Source organism: Mobula hypostoma, chromosome 3 (assembly GCF_963921235.1).
Source record: "Mobula hypostoma chromosome 3, sMobHyp1.1, whole genome shotgun sequence".
Classification (NCBI taxonomy): domain Eukaryota; kingdom Metazoa; phylum Chordata; class Chondrichthyes; order Myliobatiformes; family Myliobatidae; genus Mobula; species Mobula hypostoma.
In genome coordinates this window covers 135,752,932-135,766,646 of record NC_086099.1, presented here as the reverse complement: position 1 = coordinate 135,766,646, position 13,715 = coordinate 135,752,932, and the positions used below count along the sequence as shown (strand labels likewise).

The 13,715-nt window shown below is 39.9% G+C and overlaps 1 protein-coding gene across 2 annotated transcripts in view; it reads left to right on the top strand.

Moving 5' to 3' along the window:
• LOC134344265 (eIF5-mimic protein 1) overlaps positions 1 to 13,715 on the top strand; it is a 110,328-nt gene that overhangs the window by 61,736 nt on the left and 34,877 nt on the right. For both annotated transcript variants that reach the window (XM_063043766.1, XM_063043767.1), the window contains 4 exons: positions 4,868 to 4,971; positions 5,931 to 5,996; positions 8,556 to 8,691; positions 12,095 to 12,204. In XM_063043766.1, coding sequence (XP_062899836.1) covers positions 4,868 to 4,971; positions 5,931 to 5,996; positions 8,556 to 8,691; positions 12,095 to 12,204 — 416 coding nt within the window. The remainder of the gene's footprint in view (positions 1 to 4,867; positions 4,972 to 5,930; positions 5,997 to 8,555; positions 8,692 to 12,094; positions 12,205 to 13,715) is intronic.

Below are 13,715 nucleotides of genomic sequence, written 5' to 3'. Positions count from 1 at the left end.
GCAACTACGCTCACTTCTGCCTGCTGGCACTCTCGAATTTCTGGCATACTGCTAATTTCTTCCATAGTGAAAACTGATGCAAAATATTTATTGAGTTCATCTGCCATTTCTTTGTCCCCCATTACTACCTCTCCAGCATCATTTTCCACAGTCTAATATACGGTCCCTTCTTTACTCTTTATATAGCTGAAAAAAACTTTTGGTTTCCTCTTTTTTTAATTGGTTAAATTACCTTCGTACTTCATCTTTTGTCTCCTAATGGCTTTTTTAGTTGCCTTCAGTTTGTTTTTAAAAGCTTCCCAATCCTTTAACTTCCCTCTATTTTTTACTATTTTACATGCTCTCTTTTTTCCTTTTGTGCTGTCTTTGAATCCCTTGTCAGCCATGGTTGTTTTATCCTGTCATTAGAATACTACTTCATCTTTGGGATGTATCTGTTTTTTATTTCTCAGTCTGCGTCTGTTCGCCAGAGAAAGCAGGATCTCCCAGTGGCTACACATTTTAATTCCATGTCCCATTCCCATTCTGATATGTCTATTCACGGCCTCCTCTACTGTAAAGGTGAAGCCACACTCAGGTTAGAGGAACAACACTTTATATTCCGTCTGGGTAGCCTCCAACCTGATGGCATGAACATTGACTTCTCAAACTTCTGCTAATGCCCCACCTCCCCCTCGTACCCCATCCATTATTTATGTACACACATTCTTTTTCTCTCTCTCCTTTTTCTCCCTCTGTCCCTCTGACTATACCCCTTGCCCATCCTCTGGGCTTCCCTCTCCCCCTTTCTTTCTCCCTGGGCCTCCTGTCCCATGATCCTCTCGTATCCCTTTTGCCAATCACCTGTCCAGCTCTTGGCTCCATCCCTCCCCCTCCTGTCTTCTCCTATCATTTCCGATCTCCCCCCTCCCCCTCCCACTTTCAAATCTCTTACTAGCTCTTCTTTCAGTTAGTCCTGACGAAGGGTCTCGGCCCGAAACGTCGACTGTACCTCTTCCTAGAGATGCTGCCTGGCCTGCTGCGTTCACCGGCAACTTTTATGTGTGTTGCATGAAATTCCAGCATCTGCAGGTTTCCTCGTGTTTATGATACACATGACTTTAGCTTCTCCCACTCAAACTGCAGGATGTATTCTATCATGATCATTGCTTCCTCAGGTTTACTTTATATTAAGCTCCCTAATCAAATTTAGTTCATGACACAACGCCAAATCCAGAATTGCCTTTCCCCAAGTGGGCTCAACCACAAACTGCTCTAAAAAGCCATCTTGTAGGCATTCTCCAAGTTCCCTCTCTTGGAATCCAGCACCACCCGAATTTTCCCAATCTATCTGCATATTAGGCAGATGTTAAGACCTTCTAAACATTGAATGTAAGATGGTAACTTGAGCATATCAAATTTAAGCCTGTTTCACAGTGACTTATTTCCCACCTTTTCCTCTAACATTGAAGTGAGCTCTACAGTCTATGCTGGCTTTTAGAACAATTCATTCCAATCAATACCCTTTCCCATTTAGTTCCCTGCAACATCTCTCACATGCCCATCATCTCTCCTGGATTCTTCTGCCCCCATCTTGACTAGGGTAATCTGATATAGCTAATTAACATGACAGCATGCCCTCATAATGTGGAAGGAAATTGGAATACCTGGAGGGAAACTCAGATGTTAATAGAGAAAATGCGGACTCTGTACAGACAGCATCCAACATCAGGATCAAACCTGGGTTACTTGAGTTTTTTTTTCCTGATGTTTCCAAGGTCATCTAAAACACCTAGTGTTTTAGTTAATAATTAACCCCGGTTCTCAAGCAGAAATAATAATTTAGTAGAAGAGCTCTATATTGTGGTAAGATTAAATGTGCTAACAAATGCGGTACAGAATCTAGTTTATTTTATAAAGCATAATATATTATGAATAGGAGGTTACCAAAATGATTGCTGAAGGGAAGTCAGTAGATGTTACAGTTCATGGAGACAACAAGGCATTTGACGAAGTCCCGCATGGGAGGCTAAGTAACTTGGCATTCAGGATAAAGTAATCAGTTGTATTCAGTGTTGGTTAAGCAGGAGATCCCTGAGGACGGTAATAGATGATGTCTCTTTGATTGGAGATATGTGACTAGTGGTATGGGATCGGTACTGGGTTCATTGTTGTTTATTATCTGTATTAGTGATTTAGATATTAATGTGGTTAACTGGATCAGCAAATTTGCAGATGACACCAAGATAGGGAGTACAGTGGACAGTGAGGAAGGCTATCAGTGCTTGCAAAGTCATATAGACCATCTAGGAAAAAAGCTGATAGAATTAAGGTAGATAATAGGTGTTGCGTTGTGGGAGGACAAACCAGAGTAAGATTTGTGCAATAAATATTAAGGCACCAAGGTGTGTGGTAGAACAAAGAGATCTGGGAATACAGATCCATATTTCATTGAAAGTAGGGACATAAATGGAGTTTTTGGCATATTGGCTTTCATAAATCAGCCTACTGAGTACAAGATTTGGCATGTTATGTTGAAGTTGTAAAAGACGATAAAGCCAAATTTAGAATATAACGTGCCCATTCTGGTCAACTGGGTACAGGAAAGATATCAATAAGCTTGAAAGAACGCAGAAAAAAATTACAAGAATGTTGCTAGGACTTGAGGACCCAAGTTACAGGTATAGGTTGAATCGGTCAGGAATTTATTCCCTGGAGCACAGGAGAATAAAAGGAGATGTCATTGAGGTGTACAAAATTATGAGGGGTATAGATAGGGTAAAGACACACAAAATGCTGTAGCCATTTAGCAGATCAAGCAGCATCTATGGAGGGGAATAAACAGTTGACATTTCAGACTGAGACCCTTTTGTGTTTAGGTAGAATGAATGCCCTTTTTCCCCTTCAGATTGGGTGAAACTAGAACTAGGGGATATGGATTGAGGATGAAATGTGAAATATTTAAGGGGAATTGGAGGGAAGTACTTCACTCAGAGGGTAGTGGGCATGTGGAATGAGCTGCCAGTGGAAGTAGTGGATGTAGGCTCGGCTGTAACATTTTAAGAGAAGTTTGGATAGGTACATGGATGAGAGAGGGCTGTGGTTTGGGTGCAGGTCGATGGGGCTAACCCCGTCTACGTGGACCAAAGGGCCTGCTTCTGTGCTGTAGTACTCTGTAACGTTCAGTGAATGGTCATTTCAGTGTTTGAAAATTTTACTCTTTTTAGTTTTACTCTTTTTGACAATAACCTATCCCTCAATGTCAGCAAGACAAAGGAATTGGTTGTTGACTTCAGAAGGAGTAGCGGACCACACGACCCAATTTACATTGGTGGTGTGCAAGAGGAACAGGTCAAAAGCTTTAAGTTCCTCGGGGTCAATATCACAAATGACCTGACTTGGTCCACCCAAGCAGAGTCCACTGCCAAGAAGGCCCACCAGCGCCTTTATTTCTTGAGAAAGCTAAAGAAATTCGGCCTGTCCCCTAAAACCCTCACTAATTTTTATAGATGCACGGTAGAAAGCATTCTTCTAGGGTGCATCACAACCTGGTATGGAAGTTGTCCTGTCCAAGACCGAAAGAAGCTGCAGAAGATTGTGAACACGGTGCAGCACATCACACAAACCAATCTTCCGTCCTTTGGCTCGCTTTACACCGCACGCAGTCGGAGTGGTGCTGCCAGGATAATCAAGGACATGACCCACCCAGCCAACAAACTTTTCATCCCTCTTCCCTCTGGAAGAAGGCTCAGGAGCTTGAAGACTCATACGGCAAGATTTGGGAACAGCTTCTTTCCAACTGTGATAAGACTGCTGAACGGATCCTGACCCGGATCTGGGCCGTACCCTCCAAATATCCGGACCTGCCTCTCGGTTTTTTTTGCACTACCTTACTTTCAATTTTAATATATTCTATTTATGATTTAAAATTAAATTTTTTTATTTTTAATTTTTTTAATATTTACTATCGATTTGTAATCCAGGGAGTGGGAAGTGCAGAATCAAATATCACTATGATGATTTTAAAACGGAAACAACAGGAATTCCGCAGATGCTGGAAATTCAGCCTCTTTCTACAGATGCTGCCTGGCCTGCTGCGTTCACCAGCAACTTTGATGTGTGTCGCTTGAATTTCCAGCATCTGCAGAATTCCTGTTGTTCGCTATGATGATTGTACATTCTAGTATCAATTGTTTGACGACAATAAAGTATAAAGTATTTTAGCAGCTCAGTTTAGAAATTTAAACTCTAAACAGCTTTGGAACTAATCAATAAAACCTGGAGTACTACAAGAATACTTCTCAGAAAGCAGTGAATGAACATCGAAATGAAACAATTTATCACCATATATCAGTAAAACAATCACATTAAACTGCCTCAGTTATAGTGGAGTTGACAGATGAATCATGTATTTTTTGGTGATGATATCTACTAAATAAGCTTGCTGTAAGGGCAGAGTAGAATTTGTTGAACCATGAAATCACCGAAAAATACTTCTAAAACTTTCACCTAGTGTTTTCTTTATGCACTTTAAAGGCAATAAACATTAACATGGATTATTAAAAAAAGATTTGACTTTTGTAATGGTACTTGTGTTGCTTTTGGTGTCTTTGCTTTGAGAAGGCTGGAAGAAAATTTCTTTAGTGTCAAATCAAGTCTTCTGTAGTCTCAAGGCTCTGAAATGAGAATAAAATGGGAGGGCTCCTTAAATAATGTACAAATTCAAATATTTCTGATGATGTGCCAATACAAATAGTTATAAAGTGGGATTCATCCTCACCTCAGGCTTTTGAAAAGTGCTGAACACCATTCTTAACTTCAGAGCTCTGTTTATTGGTTGATGGTGAGTGGAAGTTTTAGCTGTTGATGCATTTTTTTCATCCTATAGCCCCAGGAGGAACACGTATTGATGATGGAGACAAAACCAAGGTGACTGAATACTGCGTGTTTGGTGCTGCTGAAGATCAGCAAGTAATCCGTAACTACGCTCAGGTAAAAAGATGTGCTGGTATAAGTCTATTAAGCTGTTTTGGGGTCTCAAGCTATTCAAGATAATGAGAATGGATCCACATGTGCAGTCTTGCTGGTTGTCACAATGATTCAGTGACAACAAATGAATTAAAGTAAAGGAATATTGTGGGCATTTGGAAGAAAAGCAGTTGCTGGGCTAAAGGAATATTAATAAAGGGAGCAAGGTTGATGGGATTGTTGTTCTGGGAGTTAACATAGACCCAATGTGCCAGATGGCACCCTCCTGTACACCTTAACTGGATGGTATTAATAGTTTAATGTTTGATAGCGCAAGTCTATTACAAAAAATATTTGGAGTAAATAGCCCTTTTGGAAACAAGATTACATTGTGCTCAGGCCAGTGTTTGTAATGCAGTAAATTTAATTCAAGTCCGACTATAATTTTCTTCTCAATGAGCCATTCAATAAGATTAGTTTGCTAGTCTCTCTTTCATCCTTTTGTCCCAATTTGGTCAAAAGATCAGTTGGAAACTGGTTATGTCTTTTCTGCCAATGCTATAATCTGAAAATCATTGCAATCATTATCATTGCCTTGAATCTCGTTCTCTGTAGCTGGAATCCAACTGTGAATAGTGGTGGGAGAATAATTCTTTTAGACTTTGTTCTTTTTGAAGATTTCCACTGTCTGTTGTTCTTTCCATCCAATGAACATCATGACTGTTAAACTCGGTAATTATGTACTACTTTTACTGGATGAGGAAGTTTTTCTCAAAAATACTATAGTGTGGACTCAGTATCACATTGATTAATATAAACTATTTGTCATAAGCAGTTCTGGTGTACCAGGCCAGGAATAAAGACTGGCAATTTAATAAAATGCAGAGATTATTTATAACATTGAGACATGTGGATTGGTATATTTTCATGTCACCTTTAAACTGGATGTTTTCTGACTAGTACATTCTTTTCGTTCGCTTTAGGTCTTCAATAAGCTCATCAGGCGTTACAAGTATCTAGAAAAAGCATTTGAAGATGCAATTAAAAAGGTATTTTGTCTCTTCAATCTAGCTTCAATCAGACTTGTAATTCTTTTCCTGGTATTCTGATTAGAAGCTTCTGTCCATACATGAAACTCCGGTTTATTAAACTTGGTGTCACTGACTTAATTAAACCATCAATGACTTCCTCCACCATCCTCTGGCTAAAACAATTCTTCCATCTGTTTTAAAGGAACATCCTTCTGTTTTGAGGTTGTGTTCTCTGGTCCTAAACTCCCCCACTATTGGAGACATCCTCTGCACATCCACTATATTCAGTCTTTTCAATATTTGGTAGGTTTCAATGAGATCCCCCTCCTTCTTGCAAACTGGAGTGAGTACAGGCCCAGAGCCCATTAAATGCTCTTCATACATTAACCCTTTTATTTATGGGATAATTCTCATAAAACCTCCTCTGGACTTTCACCAATCCTTATTAGATCCTTTCTTGGATAAGGGGCCCAAAAGTGCTCTCAATACTGTAAATTTGGTCCGACCAATGCTTTTAAAGCCTCAGCATTACATCCTTGCTTTTATCTTCTAGTCTGCTTGAAATGAATGCTAACATTGCACTTGCCTTCCTTATCACCGACTCAACCTGCAAGTTAACCTTTAGAGAATCCTGCACGAGGACTTCTATGTTCCTTTGCATCTCTGATTTTTGAATTCACCCTCTATTTTGAAAATGCTTTATGCCGTTACTCCTTCTACCAAAGTGCATGACCATATTCTTCCCTAATCTGTATTTTGTCTGCCACTTCTTTGCACATTCTCCTAATCCAAGTCCTTCTGCAGACCCCTGCTTCCTCATCACTATCTGCTCCTCCACCTGTCTTTGTATCATCTGCAAACTTAGCCACAAAGCCATCAATTCTGGCATCCAGATCTTTAAGTAAACCATGAAAAGTAGCGGACCCAATACCAACCCCTGCAGAACACCACTAGTCACTGGCAGCCACTCAGAAAAGGTTCTAATTATTCTCACTTCTTGCCTTCTGCCAGTCAGCCAATCTTTTGTCCATGCTAGCATCTTTCCTGTCATGCCAAGGGATCTAATTTTGTTTAGCAGCCTCGTGCAGCACCTTGTCAAAAGTCTGCTGAAAATCCAAGTAAACAACATCTAATGATTTCGCTTTGTCTATTCTGTCTGTTATTTCCTCAAAGAATTCCATCAGATTTGTCAGGCAAAATTCCCCCTGTCCATCAGTTTCAAATTCGATGAGGATTGAGGGCACATACTGAGGCTCATTCCTCCACCACCTCTTCACTATGAGAGTTCATCTGAGTTGTAACTTTGATGGATGTCATTGATTAGAACATGAGTGCAGTTGGTGGGCTGAATATCTGATTTTAGTAACTGCCCACACTTAACTATGTTCCTGGCCAGAGGTTTGCTAGGCAGAGCGATCTACATTGCCAAACTTGCCATCACACACTCGCTAAGAAAGCTGGTCCTTCAGCCTACCGGTGGAATCTCCTGTCTTTCTTAATCTACCAGCGTCTGTGCTGATTCAGCCTCCACAGAAATTTTTTATTTCAGGCTGTACTACTGATAAATGGCTGCCTCTGGTTGAGTGACACCCTGGGAAGGATTGGGCATTCTGGTTCTGGGAGTGTCAGGGACTTGAATGGAGGATGAGTTGGTGGGGGAGGAGGCGCGTGCATGCATGGGTGAATGTGTAAAATTTTCTTGAGAGAGAAATGAAATATGACTGATTGTGATTGCATAACAAACATTAATATGACATTAGATCCATGCTGGGTACTAGCAGCTCAGATCCATTAGTTCCACTTCTCCTCTTCACACTTATAAGCTGAAACTTTTGGCTTTCCTTTCTCCTACTTGCAAAATTAGGAGCAATTTATCATAGCCACTTGACCAAATAGTGTGTCTTTGGAATGTGGGAGGAAACTGGAGCATGTGATAGAAACCCACACAAAGCGAGGATGGAACCTGGGTTTCAGAGCTGTGAGAGCCAGCATTTCAAACAGCAAAGCTGCAACCTCTTTTATGTCCAGTTTATCTCAATTTTCTTTCCCCCGTGTAACAACAGCAGCTGTGCTGCCTATCTAGATCAGATTCACAGTTATTATCACTGAAAATATATCGAGAAATATGTGGTTCTGCAGTGGAATGCAAGATATAAAAATTCCAAGTTACCAAAAAAATTAGTGCAAAAGAGGAATAACAAAGTAGTGTTAATTGTTCAGAAATCTGATGTGAGGGGAGAATGCTGTTCCTAAAATGTTGGGTGTGACCCAGTGGTAGAAATGAGAAGAGAACCAGATGGATGGATAATGGATGCCACTTTCTTGAGGCACCATTACAAAAGTGGAAATACAATGAAGCTTTCTGCTGCAATCTCAGAATCACTCACCTATCAACCAATCTCAATGATTAGCAACTTGTTGAAATTTGGCATGTCTGAGAAGAGCATTCAAAAGGGATATATGAATTAAGGTCCATAAATGATAATGACATGAAGATCATTACTTTTATCTTGCATTATACATCACATCCTCCTGACATTATTTCCATTTAAAAGTTATTTTCTTATCTTTCCTCAGCTATTGCTCTTCCTGAAAGCATTTTCAGCTTCAGAACAAACAAAGTTGGCAATGCTCACTGGTATCCTCTTGGCCAATGGATCACTTCCAGCAACAATTTTAACAAGCCTTTTTTCTGATAATTTGGTTAAAGAAGGTAATATTTAAAGAGACCTTCATAATTTAAGAAAGTAGTTCTTAATGCTATTGTTATAAATAAAATGATACTTGGATTGGAACAGGAAATGAACATCTACCACTTGATCTGGAACAGGACTGCAAATTGTTGGATTAGTAATCTTTAAGAAATACTCTGCTATTCCTAACCACATGTACAAAAATAGGACATCTTCATCCATATGTTCTTGGCTGACTCCACATGACTAGTGTTATTCTAAAGATTCAAAATTTCTAAATTAAAAGCTTCTAAAGTACGAATCCAAATTTTTCATAAATTTTGCTTAACTAAAATTTGTATTTAACTTCAAGATGATTTCCAGTTTGCATAATCATTTCTCCCACCTCATTACCCACTTGTTTGCACCATTACCACTTCAACAAAATAGACTATAGGTAATGGTTCTAGAAGCTAACACTAAAAATTGTGATTTCCTTATTCATTTGAAATAAGTATTTTTACTGACAATATTGATGGTGTCTTAATAGCAGGAAAAGGAAAAACTCTGGATTTTAATTCAGGTGTGATATATATATATATGAATTGAACCAAGATTAGTGTTTTGCTTAAACTTGCTATCAACCCGAGAGTACCCCAACAATCTATAACAGTGGCTCCTCTCCTGTCAAAGCTATGCTTAAAATATCTCAGATTCATAAAGATTTAAGTACTGGTGCAGCAGACTGAAAAACAATAAGTTCAAATTCAAGGTTATTGTCATCTGATTGTACGTATATACAACCAACAAAACAGTGTTCCGCTGGACTATGATGTACCCACACAACATACAGCACCTAAACCAAACTAAATAAGTTAATAAATTATAATTCAAAATGCACCTAGTAAAGGACAGCACAGGTATGCAGTAAACAGCTTGCTGTCCTAGTGACGAGACCTCAGGGGTGGCAGGGTATTCGTTAATCTCACGGCCTGGGAGAAGAAACAGTTACCCAGTCTTGGCAGTCTTAGTCCTGATGTTCCTGTATCTCCTTCCTGATTGTGTTGGGTCAAAGAGATTATGGGAGGGATGGTAGGGATCCTCAACAATGTTTTGGGCCTTTTGTCTGTAACACTCTAGTAAATGTCACAAATAGGGGTGAGGGAGACACTGACGATCCTCTCAGCTGTTTTTACGAGCCTCTGTAGGGTCTTGTGGTCCGATGCCTTGCAGCTTCCTTACCACACAATGATGCAGCCATACAGGAAACTCTTGATGGTGCTCCTGTAGAAAGTTATTAAAATGGAGGCAATGAGCCTTGCCTGCCTTAATCTCCTCGGAAAGGGTAGATGCCACTGTGCCTTCTTGAGGAGATCTTGTGGGTCCCAGTTAGATTGTCTGTTATGTGCACACCAAGGAACTCTCTGTCCATAGCAGAGCCATTGATGTGCAATGATGAGTGGTTGGCCTGTGCCTTACTGAAGTCCACAATTGACTCTTTTGTCTTGTCTATGTTGTGGCTCAGGTTGTTGTTCTCACACCATTTGACAAGCCTCTCTACCTTCTCTCTGTATGCTGACTCATCACAGTCGCTGGTGAGGTCAATCACTGTTGTATCTTCCGCGAACTTGATGGTGCGGTTTGAGCAGAATCTGCAGTGCAGACGTGAGTCAGCAGCGGACTGAGCACAGAACCCTGGCGGGTACCAGTGCTCCAGCTTGAGATGTTCCTGCCAACTCAGACTGGCTGGGGTCTTTCCGTTTAGAAGTTCAAGATCCTGTTACAGAGAGAGCTGTTGAGTCCCAATGAGGACAATTTATCCTCCAGCCCATGAGGATGATCGTGTTAGATGCCGAGTTGAAGTCGATGAACAACATCTTGGTGTATGAATTAAAAATGTATCTAATATTTATATTCTGCGCCTGCACGAGCATGAAGATGGATTCAGTGTGTTAAAATAAAATGCAATAAATATATATTACTCAAGTATAAAATGAGTTGGTCCCAACCCAACTCCTACACTGCACTGTAGTACATATACGATCCAAATTCAGACTTCTATGATCAATTCTAACCAAAGCTCTTACAAGATGACAGGTGTTGGCATTGGTCAATGTCACATTGGTTCAGTGGCGATGATGTCCTGAATCTGAGAGTAAAGCATGTTACTGGGGAACTTTCAACTACGTGTACATCCAGAAAGTTTGATGGCAATCGCATGATGCAGTTGTAATTTATCCTTCATATTTGATTGGATTGAAGGGAACTCTAGTTTTAAACCTGCTTAATTTTACCCCACACTAAAATCAGTGAAGGGTAATACATTGCAGGGATCAAACTGTTATTTCACCTAATCCTTAAGGGTGTCCAATTTGGTGAATTATAGAAACATAGAAAACATACAGCACAACACAAAGCTTTGCTGAACATGTCCCTACCTTCGAACTACCTAGGCTTTACCCATAGCCCTCTATTTTTTTAAGCTCCATGTAGCTATCCAGGAGTCTCTTAAAGGACCCTATCATTTCCACCTCCACCACTGCCGCCGGCAGCCCATTCAATGCACTCACCACTCTCTGCGTTAAAAAAAACTTACCCCTGACATCTCCTCTGTACCTACTTCCAAGCACTTTAAAACTTTGCCCTCTCGTGCTAGCCATTTCAGCCCTGGGGAAAAGCCTCTGACTATCCACATGATCAATGCTTCTCATTATCTTGTACACCTCTATCAAGTCACCTCTCATCCTCCATCGCTCCAAGGAGAAAAGGCCAAGTTCAATCAAACTATTCTCGTAAGGCATGCTCTCCAATCCAGGCAACATCCTTGTAAATCCCCTCTGCACCCTTTCTATGGTTTCCATGTCCTTCCTGTAGTGAGGCGAACAGAATTGAGCACAGTACTCCAAGTGGGGTTTGACCAGTGTCCTATATAGCTGCAACATTACTTCTTGGCTGTTAAATTCAATCCCATGATTGATGAAGGCCAATGCACCACATGCCTTCTTAACCACAGAGTCAACCTGTGTAGCAGCTTTGAGTGTCCTATGGACTCGGACTCCAAGATCCCTCTTATCCTCCACACTGCCTGTTAGATTGAATACTGACCCCCCCCCCCCATCCTTCCCAACCAAATTATCAAAGGAAAATTAATATTTTTAAATTGTCAAGTTACTTGAACTTTAAAGCAAACAATACATGGTATAATTGATGAGGGTAAGAAATGGACTGTTTATATGGATTTTAATTTGGTTTCCTGGATAGCTTTCCAGAATGCTTTTAAATACAAGCTGAGTTCCCGCTCAATTCTGCTCCAAGCAGAATTATAGATAATAGATTCAGAAGATTTTATTTTTGGATGCAGCCTATATATTAGCTGTTTGATATTGTCAGGCTCCTTGGGTGAAGTTGATTTCTAAAATCATGTTTTTAAACTTTATAAAACAGGAATATCTGCATCATTTGCTGTAAAAGTTTTTAAATCTTGGATGGCAGAAAAAGATGCAAATGCTGTTACTACATCTCTCAGAAAATCCAACTTGGACAAGAAGTTGTTGGTGAGTGATCTAATCCATGTTTTAAAGAAATGTAACTGGGGACGTCACGTGATGACGTGGGATTGAGACGTGTAAACCCAGCTCTCCCATAAAAAATCAGCAAAGTACCGTTTAAACAAAGCAAAGTTAATAAATACTTTCCGAAAACTACTTATAAACTTCTCAAGACAATTTTACGATATGCCTCGTAAACCGCAAAAGAAGAAGTCTGTTGTTGTGAAGTTGCCGCGAGATGGGAAGAAAAAAGGGCCTACTGCAGCGATGGAACCTCGGACTCAGGTTGGATCTCCTTCAGATGAGACGCATTTTATCTCTGGCGTAGAAGAACAGGGAGCAATGGCGACAGTAGCAGTCCCTGGGAAGAAGATGCTGGAATTGCGCATGCGCAAAGAAGTAGGCATGCGCAAATCGATACAACTCAAACTACAAGAACCGACGGCCACTGCAAGTGAAAGTGACTCAGAGTCAGAATTGGATTCTGCAGAGAACACAGATGAAGAAGAGGAGGAAGAACTGGAGGAGACTGAAAGTAAAGGATGCGATGGAGACATAAGAGAGGATTTATTGCAAGTAATGATTGAATTAAAAGGATTAAAAATAGAGCTCAGAGACATGAAGATGAGGTATGATAAAGCTATGAAAAGACAGGAGAAAACTGATAAGAAACCTCAAAAGTTGGAAAGAACAATGGAACATATTAATGACAGAGTGGAAAAAACAGAAAATGATATGCTTGTCTGGAAAACGGAAAGAAATCGACTGTTGGAAAAAGTGGACGTGTTGGAAAATTTTAGTAGACGAAATAATATCTAGATTGTTGGTCTTAAAGAAGGTACAGAGGGAGACAATCCAATAAATTTTTTTCAAGGATGGATCCCGGAAACTTTGCAAATGAAAGGAGACTGATCAATTGAAACTGAGCGGGCACATAGAGCTCTAAGATCAAAACCACAAGACGACCAATATCCACGATCAATTTTAATAAAATGTTTAAGATTTCAAGACAAAGAAAGGATTCTATAGGCAGCTGCTCAAGCTGCCAAGAATAGAAAAGGGCCACTGATGATAGAAGGGAACAAAATTTTTTTCTAACCTGACATAAGTTATGAACTTTTGAAGAGAAGGAAGAAATTTAATCCAGTGAACAATGTCCTATGGGATTACGGTTATCAATTTATATTGCGTTATCCTGCAACTTTGAAGATTTTTTTGGATAACGGAGAAAAAAGATTTTTTGACAATTAGCGGAAAGCGGAGGAGTTTGTGCGAGATTTTTTGAAGATACAAGAACAAACCCGGGGAGCAAGATGGATTAAAGATGAAGATTGGGTCAAGGAATAGACTTGCTGGATTTTTAAAGGCGGAGGAATATATAAATATATTATTAAGAAATGTAACTAAATGCTTTCGAAATAGAAAATTAAAACATACTTTGCAAATTCTAGTGGGCTAGACTGGATTGAAAGGAAATGGAAGACAAAAACAAAACGTCATAATTGTAAGGTGGCTTT